The sequence below is a fragment of the Artibeus jamaicensis genome, unplaced genomic scaffold, assembly GCF_021234435.1.
Source record: "Artibeus jamaicensis isolate MK-2021 breed Jamaican fruit bat unplaced genomic scaffold, CSHL_Jam_final contig_415, whole genome shotgun sequence".
NCBI classification, from domain to species: Eukaryota; Metazoa; Chordata; class Mammalia; order Chiroptera; family Phyllostomidae; genus Artibeus; species Artibeus jamaicensis.
This window is the reverse complement of record NW_026521823.1, coordinates 22438490-22458126: the sequence shown is the minus strand read 5'-3', so window position 1 is coordinate 22458126 and position 19637 is coordinate 22438490. Positions and strand designations below refer to the sequence as shown.

The window sequence follows — 19637 nt, the reverse complement described above, 5'->3', positions numbered from 1 at the left end:
GTAATTCCAGTAGGATTTGCCTTAGCCGATCTGCAAGAGTTTATTTTAAAGATGGCTTGAAGATCATTCATTGAAAGCCAAATAAAATGCAGTGTAAGGCCCTAACTGGTGGGGCTCAGTGGAGTGAGTGCCAGCCTGAGGACCAAGGGGCCACTGGTTCGATTCCCAGTCAGGGCATATGCCTGGGTTGCAGGCTAGGTCCCTAGTGGGGAACGTGTAAGAGGCAACCACATGTTGATGTTTCTCTCCCTCTCTTTCTCCCTCCCCTGTCCTCTCCCTAAAAATAAATAAAATATACAGTGGGGAAGAGTAGGTTCATAGTTGCAAGAATGCAACAGAGTTCATTCTTGTATTATTATTTATTATCATAGTACTTTCCATACTAACAACTGTAAACCTTCTTTTGCCCCACCCTGTATAATTGTTTTCTACATGTAAAAATCTCCAATTTTTATTTAAAAAAGAAAAATCTTCTTAAAAAACTAGAAAAAAGCAATTGATCAAAAACAGCAACAAAATATTTTTTCCAATGTTTAGATCACCAGCTGCTTAGATGATAAATTAATCAATACCTGTGCTAGGTATGTTTTAAAAGAACACAATAATATGTAGGCTCTTTGTTTCTCTAATTGAGTTTTTCTAGATTTGAAAATTTCTATTTTTTTAGAATGACAGGCTTTATTTTTGAAGAGTTTTTTGTGTTTATAGAAAAATTAGGCAAAAAATACTACTAGTGCACCCTCTTGCCTATTCTACCCTCTTAATTTCTTCTATTATTAACCTCTTGGATTAGTGTGGTACATTTGTTACAGCTGATGAACCAATATTAATAGATTATTGTTAACTTTTTACATTAGGGTTTACTCTTTGTGTTGTACCATTCTATGGATTTTGACAAATGCATAATGTCATGCATCCATTATTATACATAAAAAAGCAGTTTTACTGTCCTAAAAATCCTGTGCTCCACCTCTCCCTTTTCCTTTTTCCTGGCAACCACTGATCTTTTTACTGCCTCTATAGTTTGCCCTCTTCAAGAGCGACATATAGTTGGAATCACAGTATGCAGCCTTTTCAAACTGGCCTCTTTTACTTAGCAGTATGCATTTGAGGTGTAACTTGCTTATTTTCCTTACAGAGTGGTGGAAAAGAGAAAAGGAAAAAGAGAACACAACTTTAAAAAAATACTCTTAGTGCCCTGCCAATAAATTATCTCACATACACATATTCACACGCCAGTTGTCGCAGATTTATACTCAACAGCACGAATGTGCCAAGAACAGAAAACACTAAAGCTAGTAGTAAAGACTCTTCCCATATTAAATTTATCATCTTAGACCAATAATAGCTAGAAGTTCCACGTGGGAAAGTTTAAAATTTGTTCTCCTATTACTCCAATATTTATGGGATGGACTATAAGGGTAGAAAATTTGCAAAGAAATTCTGAAGTCTTTTTAGTAGATTTACTTATTGTGAAGGTATGAGTAAAGTGATTCTGAAACAAATTGAGATTTTTTTATGGGATTGAGCAATGAGTAAATATGTTTATATTGTTGAGAACCAGAATTATCACTAAGAAACGAGAGACATACAAACATATGATGGTGAGAAGGAAGAATGGATCCAATCCAGGGGAATGGATTGAAATTGAAAGTACTGATGTGGACTCTTAATTTTTTAAATACGTTGAAATCGAATGTACATGTGTTTACGTACCTGCATATGCATGTACACGCATGTATATGTTTGTATGCATATATATGTGAATACTATATTTATAATGATATATACACATTTCCAGCTTTGTGTAGTGAAATAGCCAAGAAGCAAAGACACCTGAGTAACTATAAGCATACCTAGTGCCAACTTTGTCCTCTAATACCATTCCAACTAAAAAGAACCAGGGCTCTACTTCATGAGGACATGCTCAGCTAAATACTTTAAATTTTATATCAAATTTATCTGCACAAAGATTCACAATATCAGTTAGGCTGAGGATTTAAAGACATCTTAATTTAGTAGTCACTAATCACCCAAAAGGAGCTAGTTTCTCTATATAGAAATGAGTCAGGAATGCACTGTTATGTCTGAAAGTGACAAAGTGCCCTAAAATAAAATGACAGGATTTACCATGAGAACAAGGAATCAACTTGAATAGGCCTTCAGTTGCCAAATCAAATTGGGGATCATCTGAGCCCCCAAATATTAAGTACAGTAATGAATTATAAACCATTAAAATATGAGCTAATAAGTGTTTCTGGTAATAATAGATAAATAAGTAAATGAGAGAGAAAGGAGGTCTCACACTTTTCGAGCAGCATGCTGAGTGCGGCCTGCTTAGTGTGGAAGTGGCACTGACTTGCAGCATCACAGCAAAGACGTTATCAGGCAAGAATCATCAACGGATGTCGATCTAGAGAGAAATTTTGTGAAAATCAGACACTTAGAATGGACTTAAATGCCCATCACAAACTACTAATTAGTTTAAAGTGAAAATCAAGTAATTATACAGGGGGAGGCTGGGCAACACCTTCCTTGGGTGATTAATACTAATGTCACTGGTGAGGGATAGATGGCCACCGTGTGCCTCCAGGTGGGCTATCTGGGGGAGGACACAGCATTACCAAGGAAGAGTTGGGATTGGAATGTATAATCTGACTATGACTAGGAGGAAACATCACACCAATGAGAAGCAGTCTGTTTAAAATGTCATTGAAACAAAAGACGAAGATGTGAACATCCAGAACCAGTATTGGTAAAGGTTATCTCAGGCTAATGTGTCTTCCTCAAACAGAAATTTAAGAATCAATATGTTTCATTTTAAAATTTATTTTTATTGTATTTTTAAATTTTTTATTGAATTTATTGGGGTGACATTGGTTAATAAAATTATATATGTTTCAAATATAGAGGGAAAGGGGGGTAAAGGGAGGTAAAAGTGGGCAAAGGGGGGATAAATGATGATGAAAGGAGACTTCACTTGAGGTGGTGAACACACAATACAATACACAGATGATGTATTATAGAATTGCACACTTGAAGTGTATATGATTTTATTAACCAATGTCACCCCCAAAATTCAATAAAAAGAAAAAAATGTTCCAGATTAAAGATACAGGATAACTAAATGAAAGATGTGATCCTAGATTAGGTTCTAAATTGGAAGGAGAAATACTATAAAGAACATTACTGGGGCAATTGAATGAGGACAATCACTTGAATAAAGTTATTGTATCAAGGTTAAATTTACTGAAGTTGATGAGTGAATTATGGTTATGAAAGATAATATTCCTCTTCTGGGGAAATATACAGTGAAAAATTTAGGGGTAAAATGGTATTGCAATAAAAGTCATGCTGTATACAATTTAATACTATTGGTGATATAATGTAAAATACAGGAGAGTAAAACAAATACAAACAAGTAGGGTAAAATGTTAGCAATATATGAATCTGAGTGAAGGGTGTAAGAGGTGTTCTTTGTATTGTTCTTATTCATGCAAATTTTTGTAAGTTTGAAGTAATTTTCAAAATAAAAAAATTAAAGAAAACAGTATCTAATGAAGTATGTGGTGATAGTGAATATTCTTTTATTATATTTCATGGTATTCCTCATCTCCCATCACCTGGGCAACTCCTATTTACCCTTTAAAATAATCTGCTGGGGCATTACTTTCTCTGTTATCTTCCCAAACACCTTTCTCTCTCAAACAAAACAAAAGAAACTACACACTCCACATCATCTAAAATTACATTTAAATTTAGGTAGCACAGTGAAAATAGCAGTTGCTTAACCAAGACAGAAATGCGTTTCCACCCTGAAATTAAGGGAGAGGAGATGCAAGGCTCTGCTGTGTCATCACTGACCAGACTCCATCTATCTTCCTTCCTTTCCATCCTTTGCAGCTTCCATCTTTGCAGTCACAACATCCTTGCATGTTACCCAGCCATTGCATGCACATTCCAGCTCATGGTTCTCACACAAAGGAGACCTCCCAGAAGCTCAATCCCAAAACTCCCACTTGCATCTCATTAGCCGAAACTTAGTCCCACAGCCACATCCAGCTGCAAGATGGATAGAAAATGGAGCTTTTAACTGGCCATTTTTTTCTACCTGGTATAAAAATTGGTTTGTTTGTTTGTTTTTTAATAAGAAAGAGGTGAAGGATTAATACTGGGTAAGTAATTATCAGTCTTTGAATATCCTACTGTTGTGGAACTTACCATTATTCTGTACACATTCCATTACTGCAAGGTGTCATATTTTGTTTGTATTCATGTCACTAGCCTGCACTATAGCATACACTTTTTGGATATGAAATATCTGCGTTGGCTTTTGATTGCTCCAATGCCTTGCTCAGGGCCAGTCCGACAGAAATTGCTCATGTAAGGCTGATGAAATTAAAGGAGTCGATAGGCAGCATTCAAGATACTCTAGATAAATGCATTCGATAAAATACCTTGAGAAATAACTTCTTAAAGTTCCCTTTGGTTATAAGACCCAGATTCAATTTTGGTGCTGGTAAAACCCACTGACGATTATAGGTCATTGAGTGCATTATTGAAAATAGTATACAGCTGAAGGTTTTAACAGCAAACTACGATCCTTTAGCCTTAGTTTTGATGTCTCTTCCTTTATAAGCTCTGAACCCTGAGAGTTCCTTCATTTAAAATGTCATAAACAGTCAGTAGAGAAGTAGTTTCAGAAACAATTTAATTGCATGCTTAACAATGAGCAATAAAATGGGAAACAGGAAGCCAGGGATGTCAGATTTCTGAGTGATGGCTCATCTTCTCAAGCATACAATACGCTGCAAAACCCAACTAATCTTCAGGAAGGAGCAAAGGGTCGGTCTTTTTATAGGAAAACACTAACTCAAAAAGAATGTTCATGCCCAGAAAAAAAACTTACCACTCCAGTTTGGTAGCCACCAAATCCACGGGTGCTTTAAAAATACGTGTTAGGCAATTTGCTAAATGCAAAAGGCAGAGTGGCATGAAAGAAAAAATTGCTTAATTTCACAAAGTCTTGAACCTCAGAGAGTTTTCTAACTAGTAAGTGGTGCAGCATGTTTTCAGCCTTGAGGTTGTATGCTTTGAAAACCCATCTCTTGACCACTATATATTTACGTTAAAAACAAACTCTTCTCAAATACCTCCATCACAAATGTTGGTCTAGAGTCAGGTTCTAGTTGAAGATCCTAAATTGCTGCCTTTAGTACATGTGATTTTCATTGAAAAGTGAAGCTGGTGGCAATAGGTAATAGAATTGGAATAATTTTTAAAGTAAATTAAAATGCTCATTGATTTTTTTTTCAGTTCTGAAGTCTCACTTCATGGAGTTCCCAACATTTTAGAGTGTTCACATTGCTCTATGGTTGTCTCACCATAACAGCCAATATTCTGAATTGCAAAGCAATAATTTTTCTAATGCATGCTAAAAAATAAAATTATCCAATTTTCCCCTTAAATTGACCAGCTAATTTGGCCCTGTGAGCAGCCTCTGCACAGCTGCCAGAGAGATTGGAGAAAACATTACCCAAAGTAAAAGGTGGGGCTCCAGAATGAGTAAAAGAAAAGCCATGCCAAAAAAGATAAACACACACCCTCTTTTGAAGGTCACTGCCAAGTGTCTTTGAAACAATGCCAAAGAAAACTCATCCAGGTTGACTTCATCTCAGCCTTGCCTGTTCTCATTCTAAATACCCAGGATGGCACTTGCTACACAGCAGTTCTGTCTTGGACTGTAAAAACAAACAAGGAAATTGTTTGCCTCCAATGTCAGTGATGCTGTGTTGTTCTGTCTCCTGATTACCCTCTGAGGGAAAATAGGCAAACGGTGTAAAGCTGAAGTGTCTGGCCATATGTTTAGGACCACAAAAGGTCAGAACTGGACAAGCTCACAGGGCATCTGTGTGTTTCCCTGCTGGCTTGTCTGGTACCTTCCTTTCTGAGAAGAGGACAGAGGCATCGCTGACTGGTTGTCACACCTAGTTCTCTAATTAATAGACCTGTCATTGTAGGGAGTTGGCCAGCCTGAACTGTGAGATCAACAAACCCTAGAAAAGCTATCAAAATAGCATTTGGCTGGAGAGAGGAGAAGGGGTGGGGGAAATGGGGGACATATGCAACACCATCAACAATAAAAAAATATATGTATATCATTTGGCCACATATACCCAACCTCCTGCCAAAAGGAATTTTAAGTGGGTCTGAATGACAGTTCGGGAGAACCAGCCTGGAGCAACTGCAAAGCCTACTCCTCCTCAAGTGGAATATCAACGAGGTAGTAACTCTCCCCCAAAGTATTTTTTTAACAACAGGGAAAGACAGATACTTATTGCCTCAGGTGCCCAAGAGTGACCAGAAATATGCCAAGGATGGAATGTCTGGTATAAAAACAGAGTGCTTGACACCCCAATCCTTATATTAATCCAATTTTTCCTTTTAAAAATATGATATATTATTACGGCACAATAAAGTGTATGTTTGATTGCAGTTAGCCTATAAATTAATTGTATTAACCTATAAGCTAAAAATTGTTCCAAATTGAACCTAGTACCTGCACATTATCAAAACTTGTAGTGTTATTAAATTTGGACAAAATACAGGACCAGGGAGAAGACAAGAAACTGATCACAGCTCGGTCCCTTGAAATCTGGGTACTACCAGAAAAACAGGTGGTTAGGGTGCTAGTGAGTTGGGGGGAAAGAGGGAGTTCTGGACCACCATCTACACACATCACCTTGAACCAGGTAAGAGTGCCCAGCGTCTCAAAGGGACCAGGAAAGTGAATATTTCCCAGTTCCTTTTTACTTTATGCTTATTTATTTATTTTTATCTTCACCCAAGGACATGTTTTCATTGCTTTCAGAGAGAGAGAGAGAGAGAGAGAGACAAAGGGAGAGAGAGAAATAATGATGGGAGAGAGAAGCATCAATCGGTTGTTCCCATCCACACCCACCATGCCTGCACTGGGAACTGAACCTGAAACCTAGGCATGTGCCCTGGCCAGGAATCAACCTGCAACCCTCCAGTTACAGGACAACGCTCCAACCAACCAAGCCACACCAGCCAGGCGCCCCCAGTTCCTTTTTAATGAACAAATACCTTTGAGTTGGATATGTGTCCATATAAAATCCACATGCACTTTTCACTTTGGGGCACTAGAGGGAAACAAAGTTAAAAGAATGAGGACGTCTAGTGTATTAAGCCGTTAAAAGGACATTTTAATTTTTTGTATTTTATTAATGTATTTTTCTGCTACTTTAGGAGAGAGGAAGCTTTCAAATGGTAGGCTGGTTTCAAAACATGCCATTTTGGATCTTATTCCACAATATTTCAGTCCCATTTCTCAGGAACAAATCTATAGCTGGGCCTGAGAAGAGCCATTATCTCCAATGAAGGCAGAAAAAAGCAGTGAAGCTGTAAGTCAGGTTAGAGAAGGGTTTGGCTTACAGAAGCTTATTATTAAAGGCTACTTAAAGTCCTTTTAGGAACTCACTTTTGACTGGTATTAAGAAAAGGAGGCAACAACCCATTCCTGACTTCAGATTCCTTCATAAGTACGTCAATAGGAAGTTTGCATCTTTCAGAAATAAAAGAAAAAAGTTGTATCGCAATTTAGGGCACACATTTCATCAGCAACTTCCCATGAAGAAAATATGTCTGCGATTTTTGTTGTCAACAGTGACAAGTGTGGTTAAGTCCTTTGGGGAGTTAACCATCTCTAACCCTCCCATCTGCTGTCTATTCCCATCATCAAATTTTAGGTGAGGAAAATTTTAGGTGAGGAAAGCCTCATCTTCTAAGTCTACCACAGTGATTCTTTTAAATCATGTTTTATCTATATAATAATTTTAGAATTCCTTTGATATTAGAAGGTAATAATGTTTGAATTTGTAACTGGCCTCATCCAACCAAACTTCTTACAGAGATTCAAACCAGAGATTATTGTTACAGAGAGAGAGAGAAAGAGAGGAAAAAGAGAAAGAAGGAAGGAAAGAGAGAGAAAGAAGAAAATCTCACTGGGTCTTAGTAAATTTACTCAAAGTATTTGGCGAAGTATTATCTGATTTTAAAATGTAAACATGTTAATGTGTATGTTAAGTTTTTCAAAAGCCAGCCATTGTTAAAATAGAAAAACAAAGTGATAAATGTAAGTTTTACTTATTTGAATTATTTCTATAAAAACAAAGAATATGTATTTTAAGTTCTGGTATACATTTGGTATTTATCTATAGGGCTGAATGAATATAAATTTAATCCTTAATCTTTTCTGGGTCCTTAAAATCTGGGGATTTATAAATTAAATGCTGTTTAATGCCTCTACACTTTTTGCATATATTAACAGAATGACTCTGAAAATGTAACATTGCACCTTGTTTCATTTATTCCTGAGTTTCCAAATTTAACTGCCCTCATACACCCCATGGGTTATAAGACTAATAATAATAATAATAATGGTAGCGTTTTTTCTTTTGGTCTTCAGCTTTTGTGTTTGTATCTCAAAATAAAAGTTGCAGAAATGCAGCAAGCCATGCCCTACAGAAATTTATCTAAAACAGAAAGGGAAAATGGCTGATGTAATAAAACACCACAAACACACAATTCATATAGTTATTGCAAGAACTCAAGCTCTATGAGAGCAGCGGCTTTCTCTGTCCTGCCCAGTATGGGTCCCTATCGCTGGCACAGTGCTCAGCACATGGAAGACACTTGGTCTCGGCTGAATGAATCTAAGTAGGGCTTTGGCAACCAAAAATGGAAAACCTGTCCTCACCTTTAAAACAGAAATCAACAGGGGAGTTTAAGTCGATAAATTCTAAATATTGTAATTCACTTATTGGTTAGTCTGAGCTAGCCACGCAAGCAGGGTTCCCTGGGCAGTGGACTGATCACACAGAGCCTTCCATCTGACCCTAGAAGTTGTGGGAGTCATTGCAAGATTACATGGGGAAAGAACTATTAATATTATGCCCATTTAATACATCAGAAATTAGCACAGAGGTAACCGGCACAGATGGAACTTACTCTCTGTTAACCCAAAGCTTGAGGGTTAACAAGCCAAGATAAGGAACAAAATATGGGGTGTAGTAATTTAAACAGTAAGTTTACTTTCTCCCTAAAGGCAAGACCAAAGTTCATGACTAATGAATGGGAGAGAAGACAGAATTAAGGAACATAGAATGTTTAACAAATTAGTTGGAACAGATTGTGAGATCCATCACTATGACATAACTATTTTTAAAATATAAATAAAAGACATGGTGTCAAATATGCTTCAGCTCAATGTCTCTCCAGGATCTTGTCATAAAGTAGATTCTGATTTAGTTTTAGGGGTGGGGCCTGAGAACCTGCATTTCCAACAGGCTCTGGGATGGTGCTGATATCCTGATACACAAATCTCTCTGTGTGTGGCAAAGCTTTACCCGAAACCTGTTTGAAATACCAGGCAAGAAATGCACCTTTCTACTGTGTCAAACGAAGCAAGACCTTTTCAGGTTTCGCCAGCTTGAAACAGGCAAGGTAACAGCCAGTTGCACCAGAAATCACAGCAGGCTTAAAGTGAGATTTTGGAGATTAGAAGTGGGGTTTAGGTGGAGTGATAATTATGCAAATATTCCAGAACACCTCCCTTTGGGTTTCCTTATTGGACCTGACATATTCCCTCAACTTCTTACCACTCTTAAAACTAGAATAGAAATACCACAGTAGTTTAGTGCAGCGTAATGGTAGAACATACCAAGAATCATGATTTCGTGGTCATCAGAGTAGAGGCTAGGGGGAGGGGATTGAATGAAGGTGGCCAAAACATGCATATTTCCAGTTATAAAATAAGTACTAAAGATATAATGTACACCAAGGTGACTATCATTAACACTGCAGTACAATATATGTGAAAGTAGTTAACAGTAGATCCTAAGAGTTTTCATCACAAGAAAAAATACTTATTTTTTTCTTTTTTGTGTGTGTGTCCATGTGATAGGATGGTTGTTAACTAAATTTACTGTGGTAATCATTTCATGATATTGTAAATTAAGTCATTATGCTGACACCTTAAACTTATGCAGCATTATAAGTACTATGGAGGATCATACTATTTTTTTATCTGATGTGTGATTCCCCACCTGCTCATTTTATTTTATTTTTAATATATTTTATTGATTGTGCTGTTACAATTGTCCCACTTCCTTTATTCCCCTCCGCCCTGCACACCCCCTCCCACCCTCATTTCCACCCCCCTTAGTGCATGTCCATGGGTCATACATGTAAGTTCTTCAGCTTCTACATTTCCTATGCTCTTCTTAACCTCCCCTGCCTATTTTGTACCTACAATTTATGCTGCTTATTCCCTGTACCTCTTTCCCTATTCCTCCCTCCCCTCTGATAATCCTCCATGTGATCTCCATTTCTGTGATTCTGTTCCTGTTCTAGTTGTTTCCTTAGTTTGTTTTTGTTTTTAGGTTTGGTTGTTGATTGTTGTGAGTTTGTTGTCATTGTACTGTTCATATTTTTTATCTTCTTTTTCTTAGATGAGTCCCCTTAACATTTCATATAATAAGGGCTTGATGATGATGAACTTCTCAACTTCCAGCCCACCTGCTTGATTTAAAAACAGCAATGAAGTTGTAGTTAGATTAGTATCTCCCTTGCTTTTTGAAGATGTATTTGTAAGCGCATGCAACATGTAGATAGTATACTAAGTATTTATTATAAATGAATTATTTCTTTTCTCTTCACAATAACCCTATAAATACTACTGTTCTACCCACTTTAAAGATGAAAAAACTGAGGTTGAAGGAGATGCTGCAGCTTCCCCAAGGTAGCACAGCTGATGAGTCAGATAGGTTTCTCAGAGATCTGCCTGAATTCAAATCCCACACTCTTATCCATTCTGCCTTGAAAGTTCTTTCCCTGAAAGAAAGGAGTACATTTTCTTTTGAGTATTTATAAAGAGCAAGTTTGAGGATCCTTTTTATAAGTCATTTTCAAGCAAAAAAAAAAGGTCATTCCCAGCTAGCTGCAGGAAGTGATGCTGCTTATCTTGGGCCAGACCACCAATAATCTCAAGTGTATCTGACTTCACATGATGATGGATTCTGACAAGGGTACATGTTTGTTCCTGTGGGGAATCCTTACACATCTATCAGCTCAAATTTAATTCACAGCTGCAGCTACCATAAACAATGTCATCCCACTGCCGGCAATTCCATCTTGGACTGTGTCTCTACAATGACAAATGTGTAAGTACTTAAGTTCTAGGGAGGTTTCTCACCATGCAAACAAAACCTAGAATGAGTCATGGAACCTCTCCCTTTTCATTAGGCATATAAAGACATAGGCTTTCTGAAAGGGGCTGGAACAGGAAAGCAGAAACCCAAAGGAAAAAGACACCCCAGCAGGACAAGCAGCCCAGAAATCTTCAGGAAGTTCCCAGCAGCCCAGAGTGGCATCATGGTTCAGCAGTGGGTACCAACTGGGTGTCTCTGGCCCAGGAGCACAGTATCATGTTTTCTGGTGAATGCAGAGCTGGGTGTAATTGACATCAGGGACAAATGCTGATACAACCTCAGAGATAGGCTTAGGGCACTTGTTCCCACAGAAGAATGATGAGAACTGTGGTGACTTATTTAATGAGGTTCAAGGTAAGGGCTTGTTTTTTGTTTTTTGTTTTTAAGAAAAAGTAAGCCCTGGCTGGTGTGGCTCAGTGGACTGAGCACTGGCCTGTGAACCAAAGGAGCTGGTTCAATTCCCAGTCAGGGCACATGCCTGGGTTGCAGGCCAGGTTCGAAGTAGGGGGGCATTTGAGAGGCAACCACACATTGATGTATCTCTTTCTCTCTTTCTCCCTCCCTTCTTCTCTCTAAAAATAAACAAAATCGTTTTTAAAAAAGAAAAAGTTGAGGCTTAGAAGCAAGTGATGTATCTAAGAGAGAAATCCACAGCATGTGTAGTGATACTAAGTATCCATGTCATAGACCTAGATTTCTTTACTTTTCTTCCAGTTTATAATGCAATTAATCATCCACTCAGGCATGCACCTAAACCTATAGGGGATGTGTTATGAGAATTTAACAAATATGGGCTTAGGAAGCCAAGTAGATCACTAAAATGACATTTTCTTAACTTAAACGTCTAATTCACTGATAAAAATAAATGAGCTTCTTTTGTTATGATTAATTAAGTGCTGCATTTTAGGAAACAGAGCAACTGGAGATGTCCCTGAAACACTTAGGTGAACATTTAAGTTCATGTTAGGTTGTATCTTATTTTACAGGTTGACTCATAGTCACCCTACACCCAAGATGGCAAACGCTATTTGTCCCAAAATAGCTGGTTTCCCTTCTTTGGCACATGGCTGAACAGAATAAAGAGTATAGCTCTCAGCTTCCCTTACAAATAGGCATGGCCCTGTGACCAAGTTATGGCCGTTAGGATGTGAGGGGAGTAATGTGTGAAATACCAGAAAGTGTCCTTCGATGGTGGAAACATGCTCGGCTTCCTTTCCTCGTTCCCAGTGTCTGGATGGGGGCACACTGGCATGACTCGAGAAATGGAGACCACAGAAGGAGGGGCCCCCGGACAGAAGCCTGGGTCCTTGAGCCTTTCAGGGAGCAGAGCTGCCTGCCATCAGGGCCAATACCTCCAGCCAGGCGTTGATGAGGGACAGAAATGAACTCGGTGGACTAAAGCACTGTCATTTGAGTTGTATTGATGGTCACAACCAAACCCAATTCTAAGTCATTCCCTGTGCCATCATCTTTGTAAAAGTCACATCAAGAAAATAGTGTCAGTGTTATGTGGTCAGAGTGGCTATCACTGTACATAATGGCAGAAATGAGGCTAAATCGGTGGAAAATCTGTTCTCAGATCCTCCATTTCAGTCCTTTAAACATTTCACTTGATGCAACATACGAGCTGAACAGTGACATTAGCATTCCCAGAATAAAGCATGTTTACTTCCCTCATTGTTTCTTTAAGAAGTTTCCAGCCAGAGTTTTCTTACATAGATATATGATGGACATTGGACAGCCTTTATAGTCCTATTGCTTACTACAAAAAAGTTTGCCAAATTAATGAAACTGAAGAGGGGAAACTACTAACTAGGGAACCAGAAACTCGCTGACAAACAAAAGAATTAGTGGGCTGTAAGTTGAGAGAGAAGGTTTATACTAATCTTCTTGTGGGAGTCACAGGGTAAAGGTACTTTAGTAGTGTGGCTGGGCCCTGGCTGATATGGGTCAATGGATTCAGCAGTGGCCTGTGATACAAAGAGTCACTGGTTTGATTCCTAGTCAGGGCACATACTTGAGTTCTGGGCTAGGTCCCCTGTAGGAGGAGCTCAAGAGGCAACCACACATTGATGTTTTTCTCTCTCTCTTTCTCCCTCCCCTTCTTTCTAAAAATAAAGTAAATAAAATCTTTTTTAAAAATAGTGTAGCTAGATGCAAAATTATGAGAAAAGGAAAATTAATAATGACACCCACCGTCCTTCTGGGCAGGATCTTTATTTTATTTTTCAGCACTCCTATTGTTTTCAGTCCTAATATCCTTAGGATATTTCTTTACTACTTCCTACAAACACACACACACCTGCACACGCACATGCACACACACACACACACACACACACCTCTTTAAGGTATGATTCCATTCTCCAGACTTTTCCTCCCCATGTTGTTAACATGATAGGAACTGACACACAGTCTTTATATATATTAGCTCATTCAACCATATAAAGTACACGACTATGAGGCAGCCTTCTTACCCCCACCACACACCTCAACAGAGGGGAGTTTCCATCACAGAGCTGGTAAATTGTGGACCTGAAATCCAAAAGCAGACAGCGTGACTTAAAGTGAGTCTGTTCTACAAATATTCATTCAGGAGTATTTGTGAAATAAATAAAGTTGGCATTATTTACCAGATAATCACACTTTCCAACAATATTACCTGTTAGCCTAGCTAAAATGTGTCTTCTCAAGGAAGATACAAAACTGAGCAGTTTATTAAGGAGCATTTTGGGAACGGAGCTACCTGTATCCCTCAAATAATACTCTTTAGACACTGATCCAGTTAGTACAATTTGTTCTTCCATCAGAATCCTACATGTAACTATGATCGACCTATTAACATGCAATAGGAACATTAGAAAGGAAGTTAATTTTTCAATTTTTAAAGTGAGATTAGTAAGAGTGAGCCCTGCTATATCTGAGCCCAATATATTCGAATTCTCAAAATAGTTCCATTTTTTCTTTTAGAAGGCCCAAGTCTTTTGACCTAAAGAAACTGCTGGAATTTTATTATTTCTAGCCTAGCACTGAGCTGTGTTTTTTAATATCACTTATACTTTATTGTTATCTTCACACTACCATTGATATTTTTTCTCTGTGTTGCTAGCCTTTTATTCTGGCAAATAAAGACATTAAAAAGACTTTTTATCCATTGTGATCATGACATACTTTATACTTTTGAGTTCTGATGCTGAGTTTCTCAGTAAAGACACTATCCAGGGAAGCTGCTCCTTATAAAGTAGTGTATTTATAATAGCTGATAGCTTGCACTTGTGAGATAGATTCTTGTCCCTGTTTGCAGATGAGAGAGTGATGCTCAGAGAACGATCATGGATCGCCCAGGATTAGCCAGTGACTGAGGGCAGGAGTCAGGACTCAGATTACTGGACTCCAAATTTGGTGCTCATTCTTTTTTTTTTTTTAAATTTTATTTAGTTATTTTTCAAGTACAGTTTTTTGTCTATTTTTCCCATCCCAGCCTCCCCTGCCCCTTGCTCCCCACCTCCCTCCCATTTCCTCCCCCCCCTTAGTTCTCGTCCCTGTGTCCTTCCTATTTGTTCCTCCAAATCCCTCCCTCTTTTTCCCCTTAACTTTCCTTCCTTCTCCCCTCTGGTCACTATCCCCTTGTTCTCTATTTCAGTGTCTTTGTTTTTTGGGTTTTTTTTTTTCTGCTTACTTGTTTGTTTTGTTGTTTAGCTTCCTGTTAAAGGTGAGATCATATGGTATTTGTCTTTCAGCACCTGGCCTATTTCACTCAGCATAATGCTTTCCAGTTCCATCCATGTTGTTGCAAAGGGTAGTAGCTCCTTCTTTCTCTCTGCAGCATAGAATTCCATTGTGTATATGTACCACAATTTTTGGATCCATTCATTTACTGATGGGCACCTAGGTTGCTTCCAACTCTTGGCTATTGTAAATTGTGCTGCTATGAACATTGTGGTGCATAGGTTCTTTGATATTGATGTTTTAGGATTCTTAGGATATAATCCTAGCAGTGGAATTGCTGGGTCAAAAGGCAGGTCGATTTTTATTTTTCTGAGAAAAATCCATACTGTTTTCCATAATGGTTGTACCAGTCTGCACTCCCACCAACAGTGAACTAAGGACCCCGTTTCCCCACAACCCCTCCAACATTTGTTGTTTGTTGCTTTGTTTATGATAGCCATCCTGACTGGTGTAAAGTGGTATCTCATTGTGGTTTTAATTTGCATCTCTCTGATAGCTAATGATATTGAGCATCTCTTCATGTGTCTCTGAATGTTCTGTATGTCCTCCTTGGAGAAGTGTTTGTTCAAGTCCTTTTCCCATTTTCTAATTGGGTTGGGTATCTTCTTAGAGTGGAGTCGTGTAAGTTCTTTGTATATTTTAGAGATTAAACCTTTGTCTGAGGTATCATTGGCAAATATGTTTTCCCATACAGTTGGTTGTCTTGCTAATTTAATACTGTTTTCTTTAGCCATGCAGAAGCTTTTTATTTTGATGAGATCCCATTTGTTTATTCTTTCCTTTACATTGGTGCTCATTCTTAACACTATGGTGTCTTTACCAGACTTAAAGGGTCTACGTTAGTAGTAGTAAGAAGTAGCTGAATCATATCTTTGAAGCTACAAAGTCAATGAAAATCATGGTTTGATTTGTAAAAACTCACTAAAAATGCAATGAATGTTTCCATTTACATATTCACTTACATCTCTGGCCAGTACACATTTTATAGTGTCCACTAGGTGGAAACTGGGAAACTGACTGACTATACCAGGTGAGAGACAGCAGCAACCTTGAGTACACAGAGTCCCACCCCAGACCCCTGCACAGAGGATTGGCCAGACCATGGCACTTTCATAAAAGGCAGCTAACCCACTGGTCTACCAGGAGCTGATAACAATATAAAAAGATGAACCAAGCCAAAGAGATTCTCTCTTGAGCGTATGGGACTGAGTTAGCAACAGTGTCAGAACTATCTTGTAGGAAGTATGAAGACAACCATAGTAGTCCATAGGCAACTCAAGTTATAAGTAAATGGAAATCAGATGCATAAATAATAAGAGCTACCATTTATATGGTATTTACTATATATTTTCACTTAATTTACTTACCCTACAAAGTAATTAGTGTTATTAACAACTGTCCACCCCCACCATTTTACTAATGTGAACACCAGGTCACAAAGGAATTAAAAACTTGTCACACAGCTAGGAAGTGAGAAAGCAAGACTGAAACCCAGGCCATGTGACTTTGCTGCCAAATTTGATTTCACATAAAGGCAGCTTAATGTGCACATACAGAAGATAATAAACACACCAGGTGCCAGGAGAAAGGAACAGTCACCAGAGAGAAAGGCTCAGAAAGAGTCAGAGTGAGAGAGAGCAGGAGCGATACACAAGAGGCACCCAGCTGTGCCTCAGTGCCTTTTCTCAGATTTCTGCGATTATGTCCTTATGCAGGACAGGTTAGTGCATCTGTTCCTTGTAACTGAGAGGCCCCTCAATAAAATAATATGACTGACTGCAGTATTTTGTAAATATAGCACCTGAAGGTACAAGAAGTTACATCACTATGTTTCTTGTCTGAGGTAAAGATTGAATCTCTTAAAGATTTATAGTCTAATATGGGAGTGAAAGAAAGTAGAAAAACATGCACACACAAGAAATATTTATAATTACAAGGGTATGATAGAATGTGATGTAGATTGGAGTTAAAGTAAGCTGAATAAACTCAAAACTGTTGATAAGAAATCAGGTAAATTTACTGAGGAAATAATGCATAGGCAGGGACCTAAAGGAAGATAGCGATACGCCTGTTTAGTATACAGCTTGAAGGGTAGTGAATGAAATACTTCCTGCTTCGAGGGAGAAGAGAAAAAGGCATTGGAAGGGTTGGATAATAAAAACTGTAAGTGTGCATAATGTGTGCATGCACACACATGCATACAAGTGTTTTCAAAATGTAGAAAACAGAAAAATATAATGCAGAACATTTAAAGATAAAGCAGGGAAAGATAAAGCGGGAAGTTTGGTGTACATTTACAGAAGAGCCCAAGCCAGGGTAGTGGCCTTCTAAAAATCTGGTTTATTTTGGGCTGATGCTTTCTTTAGTAAAAGCATTTAGGACGAACATAAAATTTTGGTCACAAAACCAACACAGATTTCTCAGCTTATGACATTTAAGCCAATAATCAAGCAACCTGAAGTCAAAAGCTCCCCTGCTCAGTGTCTCCAGCCACAGTGGTGCCGTGTTCACTGCCCTGTGCACAGACCAGGCCCTCAATGGACACATGCGAACTGAATAAATACCAGTGTCCTCTCCCCATTCCAACATAAGAGCATATTTAAAAAATTAAAAATCCCATACAAGTTTTTATTTTTATCCTCACCTGAGGACATTTTTCTTTCATTGCTTACAGAGAGAAAGGAAGGGAGAGAGCGAAACATCAATCCGAAAGAAAAGCATCAATTGGTTGCCTCCTGCACATGCCCAGGTGGGGATCGTCAGAACCCCGCTGAGGGGTGGAGACCGCAACCTAGGTATGTGCCCTGACTGGAAATCGAGCCCACAGCCTTTCAGAAGGATGCTCTAACCAACTGAGCCACACTGGCCAGGGCTCTCATAACAATTTTGAAAACACATTGCCTAGACTCATGTGTCCCTGCTTCCTGCATCTCCACCAGACCATTTTTACTGCATCATAAGCTTTTTGTGATCGTAAATGGATATGTTAAAAAATATGAATTTTTAATTATTTAAGCAGATTAGGTTTTGCCCTAAAATAAAATGCTGCTGATGCTGTCTTCGCACAAATTGTCCAAATAATATCCCAGTTCTATTTAACCTGGAAATGACAAATGGGCGGAATTCAAGAAGCCACGATGATAAAAGCGCAAACTAAAAAAGCTAGCAATATACGAAGAAAAGGAAGCAAGTCATGAATATGCACCCTGAGAGCAACTGCCATATAAAATACAGTTGAGAATCTTCTTTGAGTCTCCCAGTGACCTGTGCAGAAAAACTGCAAAATAAAGCATTTCTTTTAACTTTTTTCAGAAAATGTATACTCTCGTAATATTTCCTAATCTTTTCCAACTGCACAAGAAAATACTCAGTCTGAATGCATAAATTAAGATTTATAAAATTATACCTGATCATTACTATGTATAATATTTACATAGTATAAGTGAACTAGCAGATAATTCTTTAAAGCTTTGATATTATCTCAGGATATGTGAGCAGATCAAAGTAAATTTTGAAAACAAAGATTTATGGTATATAATATTTCAATATATTATAATACTATAGTATTTAAAATAATCATCTCTGCTTAAAATGTAAATACATATTATACATATAAACAAATAAAATCTTGACTATGTCATAGATACAATATTCAAAATAGTTAAAAGATCTAAATTTTAGAGCCCTGGCTGGTGTAGCTCAGTGGATTGAGCACGGGCCTGCGAACCAGAGGATCATGGTTCAATTCCCAGTCAGGGCACATGCCTGGGTTGCAGGCCAGTTCCCAGCAAGGGGACTCATGAGGGGCAACCATACATTGATATTTCTCTCCTTCTCTCCTTCCCTTCCCCTCTAAAGATAAATAAATAAATAATTCTAAAAATATATTTTTAAAAAGATCTAAATTTTACAGTTAAACCATTTTAAAAATATAAGTGCTATAAATATTGATAAAAATCACTGTATATGATACAATGAAATGACAAATTTGGAAAAACATTTGCAACAAATTCAGTAAAGAGTTAACACCTTTAAAGCATATGCACAATGATATAAATATACTTAATGCCACAGAACTATACACTAAAACATGGTTAAAACAGAAAATTTTATATATATTTTGCCTCAATAAAAATATACACACATAAATTATTGAGGAAAAACATCTTATGAACATAATAAATTCATAGCAGAGAGGTGACTAGTTACTTCAAACTCTAAAACAATACTTATTATCAAGCATTTGGGAAAGTGATCAAACTCATGTGTAATCAAACAATGCCCAACCAAAGCAGTATAGTTCTACTATAGTTACCCCCAAATTCACCTGCTGGACAGGGTTTTACAGAACTATACTCAACTGTAGGGTACAGTGCAGTGAAATTTGCACTTTCCCATATCAAGTCCCTTCCTGATGGGACCATAAACTGTACAATGTTTTACAAGCACTTTGACAGCCTATATTTTTCCGGGCGTGGTGGATTGGTACTTAAGAGCCACTCCTACCTCCTTTTTGACTAAAGTAGCTTCCTAACCAGCTAAACTGCCAAAGCCTAAAAGTTAAAAGGCCATTTTTCAGATGCCATCATAGCTCCTATTCTAATATGATTTGAGTTG

The 19637-nt window shown here is 37.9% G+C and overlaps 1 protein-coding gene across 1 annotated transcript in view; it reads right to left on the bottom strand.

Annotated features, from left to right (window-relative positions):
- SCEL (sciellin) overlaps positions 1 to 19637 on the bottom strand; it is a 155245-nt gene that overhangs the window by 118748 nt on the left and 16860 nt on the right. Inside the window, exon 2 of the mRNA XM_053665460.1 lies at positions 2306 to 2413. Coding sequence (XP_053521435.1) covers positions 2306 to 2321 — 16 coding nt within the window. The 5' untranslated portion in view covers positions 2322 to 2413. The remainder of the gene's footprint in view (positions 1 to 2305; positions 2414 to 19637) is intronic.